This window comes from Schistocerca nitens, chromosome 4 (genome assembly GCF_023898315.1).
Source record: "Schistocerca nitens isolate TAMUIC-IGC-003100 chromosome 4, iqSchNite1.1, whole genome shotgun sequence".
NCBI classification, from domain to species: Eukaryota; Metazoa; Arthropoda; class Insecta; order Orthoptera; family Acrididae; genus Schistocerca; species Schistocerca nitens.
Genome location: NC_064617.1, coordinates 28,560,337 through 28,579,303, shown reverse-complemented (window position 1 = coordinate 28,579,303; position 18,967 = coordinate 28,560,337). Strand labels below are relative to the sequence as shown.

The 18,967-nt window shown below is 45.4% G+C and overlaps 1 protein-coding gene across 1 annotated transcript in view; it reads left to right on the top strand.

The window, feature by feature from the left end:
* Window positions 1–18,967, top strand: part of LOC126251399 (collagen alpha-1(III) chain-like) — a 409,906-nt gene that overhangs the window by 39,728 nt on the left and 351,211 nt on the right. Inside the window, exon 4 of the mRNA XM_049951802.1 lies at window positions 23–101. Within this exon, the coding sequence (XP_049807759.1) occupies window positions 23–101 (79 nt within the window). The remainder of the gene's footprint in view (window positions 1–22; window positions 102–18,967) is intronic.

The window sequence follows — 18,967 nt, the reverse complement described above, 5'->3', positions numbered from 1 at the left end:
ATGCGAGTGCTGTATGTTGCAGGACCGGGAAGACGATGACATCGACGGCAGCGGCCGCGGTGGTCCACCACTGCCGCCTCCGCCGCCTCCCAACCCACACGGTAAGCTGCTGCCTTAGTCACTCACACTGACTTAGTGCACACCAACAAGTAGCTCGTACTGGAAAATGAAGCCAGCATACCAGCTGTGTACACTCGGTTGACTTACAAACGTGCACTTATGTTTATGAAGGAGAAGCGTCTGCTCTTCCAGCTTTCTGTAATGTAGTGCGCTTGTCTTTTATTCGCAAGCTTTTTCATACAAATGATAACATTTGAGCTGAATTCCTGAAAACAGGTTGCAAGACGAATTTCAGTAAAAGTGAAAACATGGGTAGTTCACAGTAGCCGAATAAGTCAAGCGCTAAGGAATATCATTACATTCAGGAATGAAACACTAAAAATAATAGATTAGCTTTGATATTTGGGTATAAAGATAATTGTCGACGGTCGAAGTAGACATGACATGATACGCAGACCGGCAAGAAAAGTGTTTCTGGAAACGAGAAATATTTCAACATCACATATAAATTCAACTGTTAGAATCTTTTTTCTGAAACTATTGGTGTGGTTTGTAGCCTTATATGGAAGTGAAACGTTGAGAATAAACAGTACGCGTAAGAAGAAATTTTTAAGCTTTTGAAGCTGGTGCTGCAGAAGAAGGGTAAAAAATTTGATGGATAGGTTGGGTAACTAATGCAGAGGTACTGAATGGGACTGGGGAGAGAAGTAATTTGTGGCACAATTTCACTAAAAAAGAATCGGCTTCAACGAACAGTCAACTGATTGAAGCAGGAAAGTCTGGGTTTCGGTTGGGGGTGTAGTTGTGACGCGAGATTGTAGTAATCAGGTTAGCAAGAGAATGAAAGGGTGTAGCAGTAACGCGGAGATCAGAAAGGCTGCACAGGTAGACTGGAGTAGGGGGCTGCGCAAACAAGCTGAAACTGTCCTTCACGTATATCATATTTCCCGAAGGCTTGCATCTCAACTGTACTGCTTAATGATGGAGTCACCCTTTTGGATAGAATATTTCAGTCGTAAAATAGCCATCGGTTCCGATCTCCAGATGGGGACCACTCACGAGCTTTTTGTCATGAGAAACAAAACAGGTCATACAGCGCAATGTTAGCTCCATCAACTGGATAGCTAGTTTAGAGAACTTAGGAACTGAGACGGGTGGGTTGAAGTTAAATGTAGTGCGAATTAGTAAAGCTCAGTGTTTTTGAATAACAAGAGTTTTGCTCACATCAGGATATGGTTATGAACACAAAATCAAGTAGAGATAATGAGGAGATCTGACTGTGAACAAGAAAGAAGTAACAGACAAGATAAATATAAAGCCAATACCAACTACAGCACTGCATGTTTAAATGCCAGCTACCTCCGCATATGGTGAAGTCATTAGGAGAACATATCATCAGATGAAATAAATTATATAGTTAAGGAGGACGAAAATGTAATTGTAATGCGGAACTGCAATTTGATTATGGGAGAAGGATGTCAAGGGAAAGTAGTAGGAGAAGATGGACTGAGAAAAGAGTGAAAGAGGAGACCGTCTGAGAAAGCCAGCTACCCTGTGGCGTCCATCTATCCCGTCAATGCCTGATTACCAAACTTCAAGTGTTAGTAAAGAATCTAAAGGTATTCTTTAGACCTACGAATCCCACCCGTAGCTCTGTCTGTCGTGACCGTGCGGGCGTTAACCCCAAACCTCGATTCAGTTTATGTGAGCCAGTGAGCACATATTACAACCCTAGAAACCCTTTCTACAACTACTGCAATACGTTTCTCGTATTGTTACAAAATTTTCTTAGCAGCGGAAACGACCTGAAGATTTGCTTCGAAAGCCCTCTGCCTTTGCACCATTGTAGTAACGTCCCCGTGCCGACATTTTGCATCAGCTTTCTGCTTGATTTCGTGCGTTCTCCGCAATTTTCACTACTGCACGAAACTCTTAATCTCGGAGTGGCACTTACGACCAAATCCTCTGCTACTTGCCGTATATATTCAGTGTTTCCCTTACGGTACAGTTTTTCTTCACTCCTTCTGGCGCCACGATGTTATCCCATCATGTATTACCAAGTGTGTCTTCACCATGTCCTCTCCTCTAGCCACTGTCTTCACATGTTCCTCTCATCGACGATTCTGCTCTGCTGTATCCTCCTCGATAGCACAACCATAATGTTATAGAAGTGTACAATGGAACTCACATAACTGTTAATACTGAGGATAAGTTGAGGGCTTGTAAGCGCTTCAGTGTATATCGTGAATACTACTTAGGCATAAAAGAAAATTATATTAAAATTAAATCGTGTAAAAATTTGGAGTACTGAATTGAGTGACTTGTTAGTGTATTGTTGCGCAAGAATGGTAAATTATACATAGTTAAAGATATCGATATACGCTTTTCGAAACATGCCAGTCTTTAAAATAACTGACGATCGCCAGAGGAAAGATACTACCAATCTGAGACTGGCAGTATCTAGAAAAGCACATATGTAAAAGCGAAATTTAATTTACGCACTACACATTATAATGTTACGGAGATTTTCTGAAGCTACTGGTCTGGACTGGAGGCTTGTACGGGAGTGAAACAGGGACAATGAATAGTTAAGGCATGAATAGAATAGAAGCTTTTGAAATGTGGAGCTACAGAAGAATGATAAACATTAAAAATTTTTACGGCCCAAGTTGTCTGAAAGAAGAGACTGGCGAACAAGGCGCATCTCGATTGATCAAGGAATTTTCAGTTCGGTAGTGGATGGAAATGCAGGGGCTATAAAACATAGAGAGAGATCAAATCTCGACTATACTAACCAGGTTCAAATGCATGTAAGTTGCAAAGATGAAGAGGCCAGCCCAGGATACACTATAGCGCGGATAACTGCATCAAACTAGTATTCGAGCTGAAGATCATAGCACTTGTAATTATGTTGTTAGTATTAACAACAGACAGCTCGGAATTATTAACCAGTAGGTCGATGAAGAGAGATGCCCCAGGAAAACTTGTCAGGATCAGTAAGGAGCCACGGTTGCTCTACAGGTATCTGCCGTTACAGTGATGACGGTGCTGATTAATAAAGCTTTTGTGTAACACTCTATTGTGTCACTATGTATTCTATTTAAACAAAGCAGTGTTTCTCTTTGTAGTCGGAGGAGTGAAGGGGCTGATTTAGAGCGGTGGATCGGTGATATGTAAGCGCTCCCCAGTGGGAGCATTTGCAGCAAACAACTAGCAGAGCAGACGCACTGGTATGACTGCTCCTTCGAAGACTAGTGGCATTACTGACATCCAGGATGCTTCCACAGCGTTGCAGCAAGGAGTCTACATAACAGAAGGGGCATCTGCACCCAAACCTGGTGCGCACAGCCACGCCACCCAGCATGCAAGTCGGATCGAATCGGCGACTGCTGTGGAGCAGGTTAGCACCATGAGGCCGTGGAGACATCGTCGTTTAGCCACTATCCGCTGGGGTAGGCATCTCCGTTCGCCATCCTATGCGACCGACTGCCTAGCAGAAATCAGAAGTGACCTAGATAATACCACCTTAAACTTATCAGAGGGTCGTCTTACGTTATCTGAAAACTCGCTGTCTCCATACACTTGGAGACACGACTCGTAAGTCTCTCCCACTACACATTTAACCATGAACTCATCGCTAGAGTCTTGCCATGTACAGGTGGACTCTACCAGCATAGTAAGGGGAACGGCTACATGAACCCACATGTATAATTGAGGACTTGCAGTACTGCTGCTACGCCGCGCGGGATTAGCCGAGCTGTCTGAGGCGCTGCAGTCACGGACTGTGCGGCTGGTCCCTGCGGAGGTCCGAGTCCTCCCTCGGGAACGGGTGTGTGTGTTTGTCCTTAGGATAATTTAGGTTAAGTAGTGTGTAAGCTTAGGGACTGATGACCTTGGCAGTTAGGTCCCATAAGATTTCACACAAATTTCAACATTGCTTCTACGTTAGTAAAATGCTGAGCATCACGATTATTAAATTTAATAGTCATGGGTGACTGGGATTCGATAGTAGGAAAAGGAAGAGAAGGAAACGTAGTAGGTGAATATGGATTGGGGGTAAGAAATGAAAGAGGAAGCCGCCTCGTAGAATTTTGCACACAGCACAACTTAATCATAGCTAAAACTTGGTTCAAGAGTCATGAAAGAAGGTCCTATACATGGAAGAGGCCTGGAGATACTAGAAGGTTTCAGATGCATTATATAATCGTAAGACAGAGATTTAGGAACAAGGTTTTAAATTGCAAGACATTTCCAGGGGCAGATGTGGACTCTGACCACAATCTATTGGTTATGAACTGCAGAATAAAACTGAAGCAACTGCAAAAAGGTGGGAATTTAAGGAGATGGGATCTGGATAAAATGACAGAACCAGAGGTTGTAGAGTTTCGGGGAGAGCATTACGGAACGATTGACAGGAATGGGGGAAAGAAATACAGTAGAAAAAGAATGGGTAGCTTTGAGGGATGAAGTAGAGAAGGCAGAAGAGGATCAAGTAGGTAAAAAGGTGAGGGCTAGTAGAAATCCTTGGATAACAGAAGAGATATTGAATTTAATTGATGAAAGGAGAAAATATAAAAATGGAGAAAATGAAGCAGGCAAAAAGGAATACAACGTCTCAAAAATGAGATCGACAGGAACTGCAAAATGGCTAAGCAGGGATGGCTAGAGGACAAATGTAAGGATGTAGAGGCATATCTCACTAGGGGAAGATAGATACTGCCTACAGAAAAGTTAAAGAGACTTTTCGAGATACGAGAATCACTTGTATGAATATCAAGAGCTCAGATGGAAACCCAGTTCTAAGCAAAGAAGAGAAAGCAGAAAGGTGGAAGGAGTACATAGAGGGTCTGTACTACAACAACTACAGCTATTAGCAGTAGTATATTTTTAGGTTGGGTAGTACCTCCAAGTATATGGTTCAAGAGCAAGCAGTTAGACATTACTTTCCTCTGGGCAGCAGATCGGTTTTACAAACGACGACACGCGGACTCAAAACCTATTGTCTATACTGACATGCGTGGTCCACTTAGTGTAGCAACTATAGCCATGCAGTGAACATCAGGTGAAAGGGTACAGTACCGCCCAACATTGAAAATAGGTACGAAATTCTTGTCAGAACAACACATTTTTTGTGTAAAAGTAACTCAATTTCAATTAATACAGCGAAGCCGGATACCAGTGTGGGAAAGAATGACAATTTATTTATTTAATTGATCACATGTGCACTCCCTCAAAATAAATCCCTACATCCAGTTTGGTGAGATCTGTGAACTGAATGAATGTATGGTCGTCTGCTAACCACAGATAGTGAATGGGAATATATGATCATCTTTGAGTCGATCCTTTCGCCACCTTTGGTGGGACCAAAGAGATGGAAGTTACCAGAGCTTTGAGCGTCTGAAATGTGGCTGACCAATAAGGTAGCAAGGTGCTTCTCCCACTTCGACAGAGGTGCGAGAGAACCGGAATACGGCCATGTTTCGGCATTCTGCCGCTGGACCTTCTGCTGTAAAGACCTGTTTTTTTTGTTGTGCTCCATAATGAAAGAGTGGAGGCATGGTATGGATGTGGAATATTTAAGAGTAGTTAGAATTAATCATTTCTCTTTCCCAGGAACTTTTGTGGGGAGAATTAAACGTGAGGCAGGTAATTTTAAGGGGATTGTAGTAAACCAACGGTCACAATGAGACCACGTGTAGTTATAAGTTGAGATACTTCCGTGTGCTTAAGTTAAGCTGAACTACTAGCGAGTGTACAATAAGCTGAAATATTTAAGAAATAGCGTGTGCATCATAAGTTGAAGTATTTAAGAAATATCATTCCGTGTGACGCTAAATTTAAACTCTGAGAGAGAATCAAGGTGAGTCGGCCGTTTTTCCAGCAACGCCACTTGGGTTGCATTGCACAGGAAGACGTGAGTTTATCTCCAGAGTTCACAGTAGGAAAGTAGACTTACAAAGTGGGGCAGTGTCGTGTGAAACTGGGATAAATATTGATTGAAGTGGGAAAGCGGAAAGTGATGATGTTGTAACAGTTCTTTGTGTAATATCTCATATTGTTGTGTTGTGTATGTCTTGTAATTTGGGTATGTGTGTTTTGCATGGGAGTAGCAAGGTAGTTTCGAAAGATTTGTGTGTTATGCTTGTTCCTTCTGTATCGCTCGATCTGGAGGAAAGTTTCGTGAGGATGATTGTGAGAGTCGAAGTGTGAGGTATAATAAAAGATCCACCATCCAACCCAGAATGTGCACTGTTGCGGTAAACAGATTACGAGACCATAGTATAGAGATTCACTAATGCAAAGCCATGCCCACTGGGCGGAATTTCTCATGTGATATTGTTGTAGGTTGTAGAATTTGTGTGATTAGGAATAAATCAGATAGTGAATAGAAAGAGATTGGTGGCCTTTTTCATTAAATTGTATGTTGTCGTAATGTCCCGAATTTATATAAAAGCCGTTAAATCAAAGACAAAAAGTAAATGTGGTATTGCCAGTGCGTAGTGTACAGTCAGAGTTCTATAAATCACTGATAGTCAGATGCGTGTTTCCGTTGCGTATTATTCATACAGGAGGATAATTTGTAACTAAATAGTAAGATACGAGAATTCATGTTGCTCGATAAATTAAGGAAGAATCCACTCGCTTGGCAAACCACTCATCTTGCAGGCCTGACTGCTTGATGCCACAGTATGAGAAAGGCAAGTGGGTGCCTCTCACAGGTAGTAAATTAATGTGACGTGTTTCTGGGAAGACTGTCCGATGCAGAAAAAAATGGAATCAACATACACACTGATGTGTGTACATATTAAGGTACCATATATACGGGGTGTTACGAAAAGGTACGGCCAAACTTTCAGGAAACATTCCTTACACACAAAGAAAGAAAATATGTTACGTGGACATGTGTCCGGAAACGCTTACTTTCCATGTTAGAGCTCATTTTATTACTTCTTTTCAAATCACATTAATCATGGAATGGAAACACACAGCAACAGAACGTACCGGCGTGACTTCAAACACTTTGTTACAGGAAATGTTCAAAATGTCCTCCGTTAGCGAGGATACATGCATCAACCCTCCGTCGCATGGAATCCCTGATGCGCTGATGCAGCCCTGGAGAATGGCGTATTGTATCACAGCCGACCACAATACGAGCACGAAGAGTCTCTACATTGGGTACCGGGGTCGCGTAGACAAGAGCTTTCAAATGCCCCCATAAATGAAAGTCAAGAGGGTTGAGGTCAGGAGAGCGTGGAGGCCATAGAATTGGTCCGCCTCTACCAATCCATCGGTCACCGAATCTGTTGTTGAGAAGCGTACGAACACTTCGACTGAAATGTGCAGGAGGTCCATCGTGCATGAACTACATGTTGTGTCGTAGTTGTAAAGGCACATGTTCTAGCAGCACAGGTAGAGTATCCCGTATGAAATCATGATAACGTGCTCCATTGAGCGTAGGTGGAAGAACATGGGGTCCAATCAAGACATCACCAACAATGCCTGCCCAAACGTTCACAGAAAATCTGCGTTGATGACGTGATTGCACAATTCCGTGCGGATTCTCGTCAGCCAACACATGTTGATTGTGAAAATTTACAATTTGATCACGTTGGAATGAAGCCACATCCGTAAAGAGAACATTTGCACTGAAATGAGGATTGACACATTGTTGGATGAACCATTCGCAGAAGTGTACCCGTGGAAGCCAATCAGCTGCTGATAGTGCCTGCACACGCTGTACATGGTACGGAAACAACTGGTTCTCCCGTAGCACTCTCCATACAGTGACGTGGTCAACATTACCTTGAACAGCAGCAACTTCTCTGATGCTGACATTAGGGTTATCGTCAACTGCACGAAGAATTGCCTCGTCCATTGCAGGTGTCCTCGTCGTTCTAGGTCTTCCCCAGCCGCGAGTCATAGGCTGGAATGTTCCGTGATCCCTAAGACGCCGATCAGTTTCTTCGAACGTCTTCCTGTCGGGACACCTTCGTTCTGGAAATCTTTCTCCATACAAACGTACCGCGCCACGGCTATTGCCCCGTGCTAATCCATACATCAAATGGGCATCTGCCAACTCCGCATTTGTAAACATTGCACTGACTGCAAAACCACGTTCGTGATGAACACTAACCTGTTGATGGTACGTACCGATGTGCTTGATGCTAGTACCGTAGAGCAATGAGTCGAATGTCAACACAAGCACCGAAGTCAACATTACCTTCCTTCAGTTGGGCCAACTGGCGGTGAATCGAGGAAGTACAGTACATACTGACGAAACTTAAATGAGCTCTAACATGGAAATTAAGCGTTTCCAGACACATGTCCACATCACCTCTTTTCTTTATTTGTGTGTGAGGAATGTTTCCTGAAAGTTTGGCCGTACCTTTTTGTAACACCCTGTATAAATATCTACAGTTATACCTATTACACCATATGTAGTAACCAAAACCAACTGCGGGAACGCCTTGGGCTGCAGATCGGAGCCACCAGCCGGGAAAGCCGCCGGCGGTGGAGCGCGCACCACCGGGTAAACACAGGAAGAGTCGGGCGACAGACCAACGACAACTGACAACAACCAACCACGACCTACTATGACCGACACAACAAGGAAGAGATAAACAACAGAGGCTTGTGGAAACCACAACACCAAACACCAACAGTAAATCCACTCGGAACCAGAGCCAGGCAAATGTCAACAACGAGAAACGACCAGAACGCAGTACCGCCGAGATAGAAACGAAATCCAGAGCGAGTACTAGACTGACTGGACTAGGTTTTTTTTTTCTTTATTGTGATTTCATTCCCCTGCCCCATATGGGCAGGGGAGGGCTGTCAGCGGCACAATCCGCCGCTCTTCATCCGAGTGACACTACAACTAAAAAAAGAATAAAATGATACATACATAAGGAGATAAAAAAGGGGAACATAAAACAGAGTAAGGGGAGAAAATGGAGGTAAAATATACACTGACATGGAGACGTTCATGGGGGAGAGTTAAAAAAGTCACCAGAAAGTTAAAAACACAGTTGGCGATTCTTAAAACACAGAGAAGACACTGAATGCGCAGGCACAGGTTAAAAGTCGGCCACAGTAGTAAAAACACTCCGGAACCCACTTTTAACCCACTTGGAGCACACCCGACGAAGAATAAAACTGCCAGGTGGGACCTGCCGAGGGAAAAGGTCAGAGAGGATGGAAAAGGAGGGGAGAGCATGGGGCAGCTGAGGAAGCGGCGGGATGAAGAGAGGAGGGGCAACCATGGGTTCACGAAGAGGCAGGAGACACGTGGGGCGGGAGAGGAAAAGGGAAGACAGGGCAGGAGGGAGCGCAGAGACACTGAAAGAAGGCACAAGAGATGGAGGGGAAGTAGGAGGGGAAAGCCGCTCAGGAGGAGGGAGGGGGAGGAGAGGGAGCCCTAAGGAGGAGGCAGGAAGAGTGGGTTAGAGTTGGTAGGAAGGGTAGATGTCAGGACGAAGCTCATCATCCGGGAGGGACAGACAGTGGAAGTTGTGTTGGGAAAGGAGATGGAGGGTGTGGAGATGGAGAGAGGGAGAGACACAACGGTAAAGGCGCGGCAAATGGTTGGGAGTGGAGAGGAAGGGAGATACCTGGGGGTGAGGGGTATCAAGGCAGCGGACAATATATAAAGTGTGCGGATGTGTTCAAGGAAAAGGAGAAGGTGGGGGAAGGGGATGAGGTCGTAGAGGATGCACATGGAAGGCGGATGCGGAAGGCGAGGCGGAGTGCATGGCGTTCGAGGATTTGGAGGGCTGTATAGAACCGGGGAGGAGCGGAAATCCAAGCGATGCTGGCATAACAAAGGATGGGGTGGATCATGGATTTGTGAAGGATGGTGGAAGGATGCAGACCACACGTCCGGCCGTCGAGGAGTTTCAGGAGGCAGAGGCGGTTGTGAGCTTTGTTTTGGATGGTAAGGAGATGGGGAGTCCAGGTGAGGTGGCGGTCGAGTATGAGGGTAGGAGTGAGGTGGATAGGACGGCCGTAAATGGTGAGGTAGAAATCAGGGAGGCGGAAGGAGCGGGTGGTGCGGCCTATGATGATCGCCTGGGTTTTGGAGGGATTAACACGGAGGAACCACTGGTTGCACCAAGCGGTGAATTGGTCAAGGTGGGTTTGGAGAGTACGTTGGGACCGTTGAAGGGTAGGATAAAGGGCTAGGAAGGCGGTGTCATCAGCGAACTGGAGAAGATGAACAGGAGGGGGAGGTTTGGGCATATCAGCAGTGTACAGGAGATAGAGGAGAGGGGAAAGGACAGAACCTTGGGGCACGCCGGCAGAGGGGTAGAAAGTACGGGAGTTGGAATTGTGGATAGTCACATAGGAGGGACGATGGGAGAGGAAGGAAGCAACGAGACGGACGAAGTTGATGGGGAGAGCATAGGTCTGGAGTTTGAAGAGGAGCCCGGGATGCCAGACACAGTCATAGGCGTTCTGGAGATCAAGGGAAACAAAGATAGCAGAGCGACGGGAGTTAAGTTGGAGGGAGAGAAGATTGGTAAGGTTAAGGAGCTGGTCGTCGGCAGAGAAGGAAGGCCGGAAGCCACAATGGGTAATAGGAAGGAGGCGGTGCTGGTTAAGGTGGCGGTGAATACGGCGAGAGAGGATGGCCTCAAAGACCTTACTGAACACGGAGGTGAGGCAGATGGGACGATAGGAAGAGGTAGCAGAGGGGGGTTTGTTAGGCTTAGGGAACAGCAAGACACGGGAAGTCTTCCACAGGTCAGGGTAAAATCCATCGGAGAGGAGGACATTGTACAGGGTAGCAAGGACAGACAGGAAGGATGGAGGGGATTCCTTGAAGTGACGGTAGGTGACGCCATCATGACCAGGGGCGGTGTTGCGTTTGGAGCGGAGGACGAGTGTGATGTCTTGCGTGGTGATGGGAGTGTTGATGTCTGAGTGGGGTAACCGATCCAAGTACTGGAAGCTAGGAGCGAGCGGGGGGACAGAACAGAGGTGTCAGTGCGGTCAAGGACGGTGGGGAAGAGGGAGTAATCAAAATGGGGATCGTCAGGAATGGAGAAGACCTCGGATAGGTGGGAAGCAAAATTGTTAGCGTTACTGAGGTTGTCAGGAAAGGGTCGATCGTCATGGAGGATGGGGTAATGCGGGGTGGGATGGCTACCAGTAAGGCGGTGGAAGGCTGACCAGTACTTGGAGGAGTTGACAGGGAGGGTGGAGTTGAGGCGTGTGCATGTCTGACGCCAGTCCCGGCGTTTCTTTGTCGAGTACGCGCTGAGCTCAGCTATTTCAAGCCTTCTGAGGTGACATTGCGCATGCGCTGCTCAGCGTGCGCGTTCATAACTGCTCCGGGCGCTGCGCCTCACGCCCTCCACGGTGAAAGCCTGGCGTATCGGTGTCAGGTCGATTTTCATCTTTATGCAGATAACTACGTCGACTACGAAGTTTCTCTGTAACAGGATTCCAAGCAGAGTTCAGCTGATAACCGCTATCTCGATTGATGAGAGTCTCGTTGTCAGATAATCTTATTTCCACAGATTCATTGATAATCGAGCTCCAAAAGTTTGATGTATGGGCCAAAATTTTTGTGTCGTTGTAATTCATGGAATGGTCTGTGGAAATACAATGTTCGGCGATTGCGGACTTGGTGGGTTGGAGAAGGCGAGTATGCCGTTGGTGTTCCACAATGCGTTCCTGCACAGTTCGTGTTGTTTGCCCTATATATGATTTGCCGAATTCATATGGAATTTTTAAACACCTGGTTTATCCGTTAAAGACGACCTGGGCCTGCGTAAACCAGGTGTTTACAAAATTCCATGTGAATGCGGCAAATCATATATAGGGCAAACAACACGAACTGTGCAGGAACGCATTGTGGAACACCAACGGCATACTCGCCTTCTCCAACCCACCAAGTCCGCAATCGCCGAACATTGTATTTCCACAGACCATTCCATGAATTACAACGACACAAAAATTTTGGCCTATACATCAAACTTTTGGAGCTCGATTATCAATGAATCTGTGGAAATAAGATTGTCTGACAACGAGACTCTCATCAATCGAGATAGCGGTTATCAGCTGAACTCTGCTTGGAATCCTGTTACAGAGAAACTTCGTAGTCGACGTAGTTATCTGCATAAAGATGGAAATCGACCTGACACCGATACGCCAGGCTTTCACAGTGGAGGGCGCGAGGCGCAGCGCACGGAGCAGTTATGAACGCGCGCGCTGAGCAGCGCATGCGCAATGTCACCTCAGAAGGCTTTAAATAGCGGAGCTCAGCGCGTACTCGCTAGTACTACTACAGTGGCATTCACCTGAAGATGGCCAGAACACTCTTCGCCGAAATATCGTGGCAGGAAGTTACTTATATCCGGCAGTTCTCACGTGTTTTTATGGAATTATCTATGTGGTCTTTCCAACTGAAGTTGTTCGTAATTTGAACACCCAGGTACTAAGTTGAATTGACAGCCTTGAGAATTGTACTGTTTATCGAGTAATCGAATTCCAACGGATTTCTTTTGGAACTCATGTGGATCACCTCACACTCATCGTTGTTTAGCGTCAACTGCCACCTGCCACACCATACAGCAGTCTTTTCTAAATCGCTTTGCAACTGATACTGGTCTTCGGATGACCTTATTAGACGGTAAATTACATCATCATCTGCGAACAACCTTAGAGAACTGCTCAGATTGTCACCCAGGTCATTTATATAGATCAGGAACAGCAGAGGTCCCAGGACGCTTCCCTGGGGAACACCTGATATCACTTCAGTTTTACTCGATGATTTGCCGTCTATTACTACGAACTGCGACCTTACTGACAGGAAATCACGAATCCAGTCGCACAACTGAGACGATACCCCATAGGCCCGCAGCTTCATTAGAAGTCGCTTGTGAGGAACGGTGTCAAAAGCTGATACTGCTATCCTTAGCGAAGGTGAATAAGGCAGAATGTGTTGACTGGAATGAACAGTCAAATTCGTACACAATATGGATTGACAATAAACCGTAGAAAGGTGAAAGTAATCAGAAGTAGCAGAAATGAGAACAGCGAGAAACTTAATATCGTAATTGTTGATCACGTCTGCAGCGGAAGGAATTTGCAAGGATGCTAAAACGGAATGGCTACATGAAAGATGTGAAGAACTTGAAAAAGAAATGAGTACTGGATGGACTGACTCAGTATATACAAAACTCATCAAAGGAAAGTGCGGCAACAGTAAGAGTGCAATGGGAAATCCACTGCTGAATGCAATGGAGGGAGTTGGAATTCTGCTACCTAGGCAGCAAAATAACGCATGAAGGTCGGAGCAAGAAAACAAAAAAGCAGTCTAGCACCGGCCAAAAGGGAATTACAGACCAATAGATGTCTACTGGTATCAAACATTCATTTGAGGAAGAAACTTTCGAGTAGGTCGTTTGGAGCATAGCATTGTGTGGCAGTCGGACACTGACTGTCCGGAAACTGGAATACAAGAGAATAGAAGCATTTGAGATGTGAGATGTAGTATGTGAAATTAGGTGGACTGATAAGGTAAGGAATGAGGCGGTTCTCTTCAGAATCGTCGAGGAAAGGCATGTGTGGAAGAAGGGACAGGATGATAGGAGATTTGTTAAGACATCAGGGAAAACGTCTATGGTACTAGAGGGAGTACTAAAGGGTGAAAACTGTAGAGGAGGACAGAGATTGGAATACATCCAGCGAATAGTTGAGGACGTAGGTTTCAGCTGCTACTTTGAGACGAAATTGTTGGTACGGAAGAGAAGGCGGGCCGCATCAAACCAGTCAGAAGAATAACGACAAACACTCACACACACAAAAGAAAAACAAATCTATCTGAACCTGACTGGATTTGTTGACGCATACTCAAAAAAGAGAACCCAGAGCCCCTACAAATATAACGCACATTAGCGTTTTAGTCCTACCTTTCACATTAATGATAGAATTTTAGAAAAATGTGTCGAGTGCATTGATCTGAGACCCGTCAGGGATCGATGACATATAAAAAGGACGTTATGCTTCCTCGACAACTTTTCACTACACTTTCAAAACATTTTGTCTATTTAGTGCAGGACGTGTCACAACAAACATTAATCTTTATCAGTGTATTACTCTATTCTGTTGAAAATTGTTCACTCTACATCATCAACATCGTCAGCCATTTCACATATGCTTTTGGATACAAACTTCCTCTAAACTTTTGCCCTGCTGTCTTGAGTTGTATGCAAGTATTCTACTTTCATAAATCTACCTGCTATTAAGTCATCGTCTCGATAGTTCCTTATCTCTTTCAAAGCATCAAATAACTTTCTCGCTCTATCTACCATTCACTCTCCTAACAACTATTTTATTTTCACTACGATGGTAGCTGCGTCTTCCGACCCTGGCTATACCCAGATCCATTTGGTTGTTTCCGTGCCTCTCTTGCTAATTCTGAGAAATAACCTTTCCAGCCTCACACTGAGCGGCATGGAGTAGTTATTTGGCACCGGACTTGTATTTAGGAGGACTGTAGTCAAATACCCATCTGGCCAGTTTCAATTTGGCTTCCACTGATTTCTCGAATTGTCTTAAGGCGAATGTCGGGATGGCTCCTTTAAAAGGACACTGTCGATTTCCTCTCTCACCCTTCCATGATCCGAGTCCTGTGCTTTGTCTCTAACGACCTCGTTGTCGACAGGAGCTAAAATGCTATTTTCCTTACCCCCTTTCGATGTTCGCAGAGTAGTTCTCAGTTCTTCTGAAGAAATCCACGTTTAGTACCTTTGGTGACTCACAGTGTTTCATAGTTTTCCATTCCAAACACATCATGGGCATAGTTTTAAAACCCCACTTCGTTTACCAAAAAGACCTAATACCATTTTTACTATTCTCTTTACTTCTTTTCCTGTCTGCCGAGTAGTTCTCTTCAACTTCCCCAAGTGTTAAAATACGTGCACTTATTCGAGGACATTATTGTTAGTTTGTATCAATATCTCTTTGACGTGTGGGTTTTCCATAATTTAGTCTTCTTGTGATAGATTTTAAATCCAGCTTTCAAACCGTCCACTACATTGTCCCATGCATTGCTCAGCTTTTTCTGTGTGATAGGCGAACAACACAATGTAAGATATGTTCTACTGACACATTCCTGGCATTCCTGTTAAAGATCCTGAAAACTTCCTCTGTGACTGTGGCCAATAATTTTTGGGTTATGGAGTCGCCTTATCTGATACCTGTTTCAATACTGAATTTATCTATAATATGGGTACTTTCAGTGTCGCCTTTGTTGTTAGACTTTGAAGTGGCTTTTACTGATATCAATTGCAACTACTAGTCGACTGTTACCACTCACAATTTATCTTATTTTCACTTCTATGAACTAAATAGTTGCTGGTAACAATAAACTTGTACTTTCAGTTGACTATTGTGATGAGTTTTAGTGAGAGCTATAGCACTGATGTGTAGATTAGTTAAACTAATACACTGCTGAACAAAACTGAAGGAAGATAGGTAGAGTAACATAATAAATTAACTACCCAGTGGAAATGAACTAAACTGCAGTAGTATGTCGCCAGAGGTCTCCCAGTCGTGCACACGAATCTAGGCGTTACATTATTGAGGTCAGGGTGATTATGGCGCCAAGTGGGGATGGTCCCAGAACACGAGGCAGTTGAAAAAACTGGAGATGATAGTTTGTGTCAATCATTAATCATTTAGGGTGCACAATGGTGGTCTTCTTTATAATGAAATGATCCACAGACAACATCTGGATGATTTCACATGGGGATGAGTCATCGGGAAAGTGGAAAAGAACGAAATAACAGAAATGTAGCCCAATGAATTGGTATTGCCCACAGCATTGCTACACATGCTTGGAGATCATTCTGAACCACCGGCACTGCTCCACAAAAGACAGGAGGTGGCCGAACACAGTCAACCAGGGTAGCATTTAATCCCCACATTTCGCAACAGGCAATAAAGACATCAAGCCAAAAACCACATTTAGCTGCACTTAGCTTACAGTACCGAGTAAATTTGACTTGTCACCTGAAGCAGGAGGAGAAAACCCTCATCCAGCTGTAGATCACAGTGAGATGAAGCAAGCTTCTAGCAGAGGAACTCAATGTGGGTCGGTAACAGAAGAGTGTAGGACTAAAAGAGTGTTGCTACTAGGTAATAGCCATGGGAGGGGTGTTGCTACATTTGGGAGAAGGGGATATACTAGATGTGGTCTACACCTGAATAGGAGAGGGAAAAATTGGTTGGCTCAGCCACTGTCTCACTATTTAGGGTTAGTCTTTAAAGTTGATTTTACTCCCAAGACATCATTTTTGTGAAATGACAGTAAGTTATCAACATGAGCCTACTCTGATAGGAACATGTGCATTGTTCGTGAAATCTTCTCGGGTGATCAGCCGAGTAAAGGCGTCGTCTTCTCGCAACGTTTCGAAGGGTTTCGTACCCATCATCTTCAAGCGAAGTGTCGAGATGCTGTGTTGCGCGGTCCTATAAAGGCTCCTGGACCAGTGACTGATTCCGGGCGCCGACCAATCAGGTACCTGCGGAATCGGCCGCCGCGCCAGTGGTGGGGGGTTCGCGGCGCGGACCGGGCGTCGAGTCCCTGCCGGTTCCTAAAACGTCTGTGGCCGCTACCGTCTTCGTGCCGGAGCGTTCTCTTCTAATTTTAGTTATTGCGGGATTCCACGCTGTACTAAGTTGGAAACCAGTGTCTCGATTGATCAGGTTGCTGTTCAACCGAATTTCTACAGCCTCTTTGAAAACTGAATCCCAAAATCCTTTAGCGTCACACAGCTTCTTCGTACCCTCAAAGAGGAAGGTGTGTCCTTCGTTAAGGCTATGTTCCGCTACCGCCGATTTTTCTGTCTGACCAAGGCGTACATTTCTAATGTGTTCCGAGCGCCTCTGCGTGATGCAGCGCTGCGTTTGTCCGATGTATTTCGTACCACATTCACATTCAATACTGTATACGCCCGGAGTCTGCAGTCCTAGGTGGTCTTTGACTGAGCCAGGTATGTCCTTAATTTTACTTGGGGCATGAAAAATTGTCTTAATGTTGTGTTTCTCCAGAATGCGGGCAATCTTGGCTGTTGGCGGTCCCGCGTATGGTAGAAATGCCAGGCATCTGGTCTCATCTTCTTCTTCTGGTGTGTCTACCTTCCTGCTCTTGTGTAGGGCGCGCGAGATTTGCGTCTCATTATAACCGTTCCTGCGGAAGGTCTTCCTTAGGTGTTGTAACTCTGCAGGTAGGCTGTCATCATCACAGATAGACTTGGCCCTGTGCACAAGTGTGTTAAGCACTGAGTTGCGTTGTGCTGGGTGGTGGCAACTCTGTGCATGAAGGTATAAATCCGTATGTGTCTTCTTCCTATACACAGCGTGACCCAAGGTGCCATCAGGGTGCCTCTTGATTAGAATGTCAAGGAAGGGCAAGCTTCCGTTTTCTTCCACCTCCATGGTGAATTGTATGTTGCTGTGTATGCTGTTGAGATGTCGCAGGAAGTCTTGCAGGTTCTCTCTGCCATGTGGCCACACGACAAAAGTGTCATCCACATATCTGTAAAAGGCTTTAGGTTTCAATGGGGCGGTGTCCAGGGCTATGTCTTCAAAGTGCTCCATGTAAAGATTAGCGATGCATGGAGCTAAGGGGGACCCCATGGCTACACCATCCACTTGTTCATAAAATTTGCCTCCACACTTGAAGTAGGTGTTTGTTAACACATGCCGGAACAGCTTTATTGTGTCCTCACTAAAGCGTGTTTCGAGCAGCGCTAGGGAGTCTTCCAGCGGTACTCGTGTGAAGAGTGAGGTGACGTCAAAGCTGACAAGAAGATCTTCTTTATCCAGGCGAAAGCCTTGTAGTACCTTCACAAACTCCGCCGAGTTCTTGACATGGTGCTCACAGTGACCCACGATCGGTTTGAGCAGTTGTGCTAGGTACTTGGCTAAACCATATGTCGGTGAGTTGATGGTGCTCACTATGGGTCGCAATGGAACTCCGTCTTTGTGGATCTTAGGGAGCCCATATAGCCGTGGTGGTGCCGGTGCTCTGGGGTACAGCTTCCTGATGACGTCCTTTTCCAGTCCAGAGTCATTGAGCAAGGCGATGGTCTTACGAGTCACGGAAGCTGTCGTGTCCTTGTCCAGTTGCTTGTAGGCAGTATCTTGTAGCAGTGAGTTTATCTTCTGCCAATAATCTTCTTTCCTCAGTATCACCGTGGCATTGCCTTTGTCAGCAGCTAGAACGACAGTGTCCTCATCCTCACGTAGGGCCTTAAGAGCCTTCCATTCAGCAGACGTTATGTTGTTCTTGGTCATTTTTGCCTTCTCCAGGACCCTACGGAGGCAACGGAGGAAGTTAGGAGAGAGACGTGCAGGGTCCTGGAGAAGGCAAAAATGCCCAAGAACAACATAACGTCTGCTGAATGGAAGGGTCTTAAGGCCCTACGTGAGGATGAGGACACTGTCGTTCTAGCTGCTGACAAAGGCAATGCCACGGTGATACTGAGGAAAGAAGATTATTGGCAGAAGATAAACTCACTGCTACAAGATACTGCCTACAAGCAACTGGACAAGGACACGACAGCTTCCGTGACTCGTAAGACCATCGCCATGCTCAATGACTCTGGACTGGAAAAGGACGTCATCAGGAAGCTGTACCCCAGAGCACCGGCACCACCACGGCTATATGGGCTCCCTAAGATCCACAAAGACGGAGTTCCATTGCGACCCATAGTGAGCACCATCAACTCACCGACATATGGTTTAGCCAAGTACCTAGCACAACTGCTCAAACCGATCGTGGGTCACTGTGAGCACCATGTCAAGAACTCGGCGGAGTTTGTGAAGGTACTACAAGGCTTTCGCCTGGATAAAGAAGATCTTCTTGTCAGCTTTGACGTCACCTCACTCT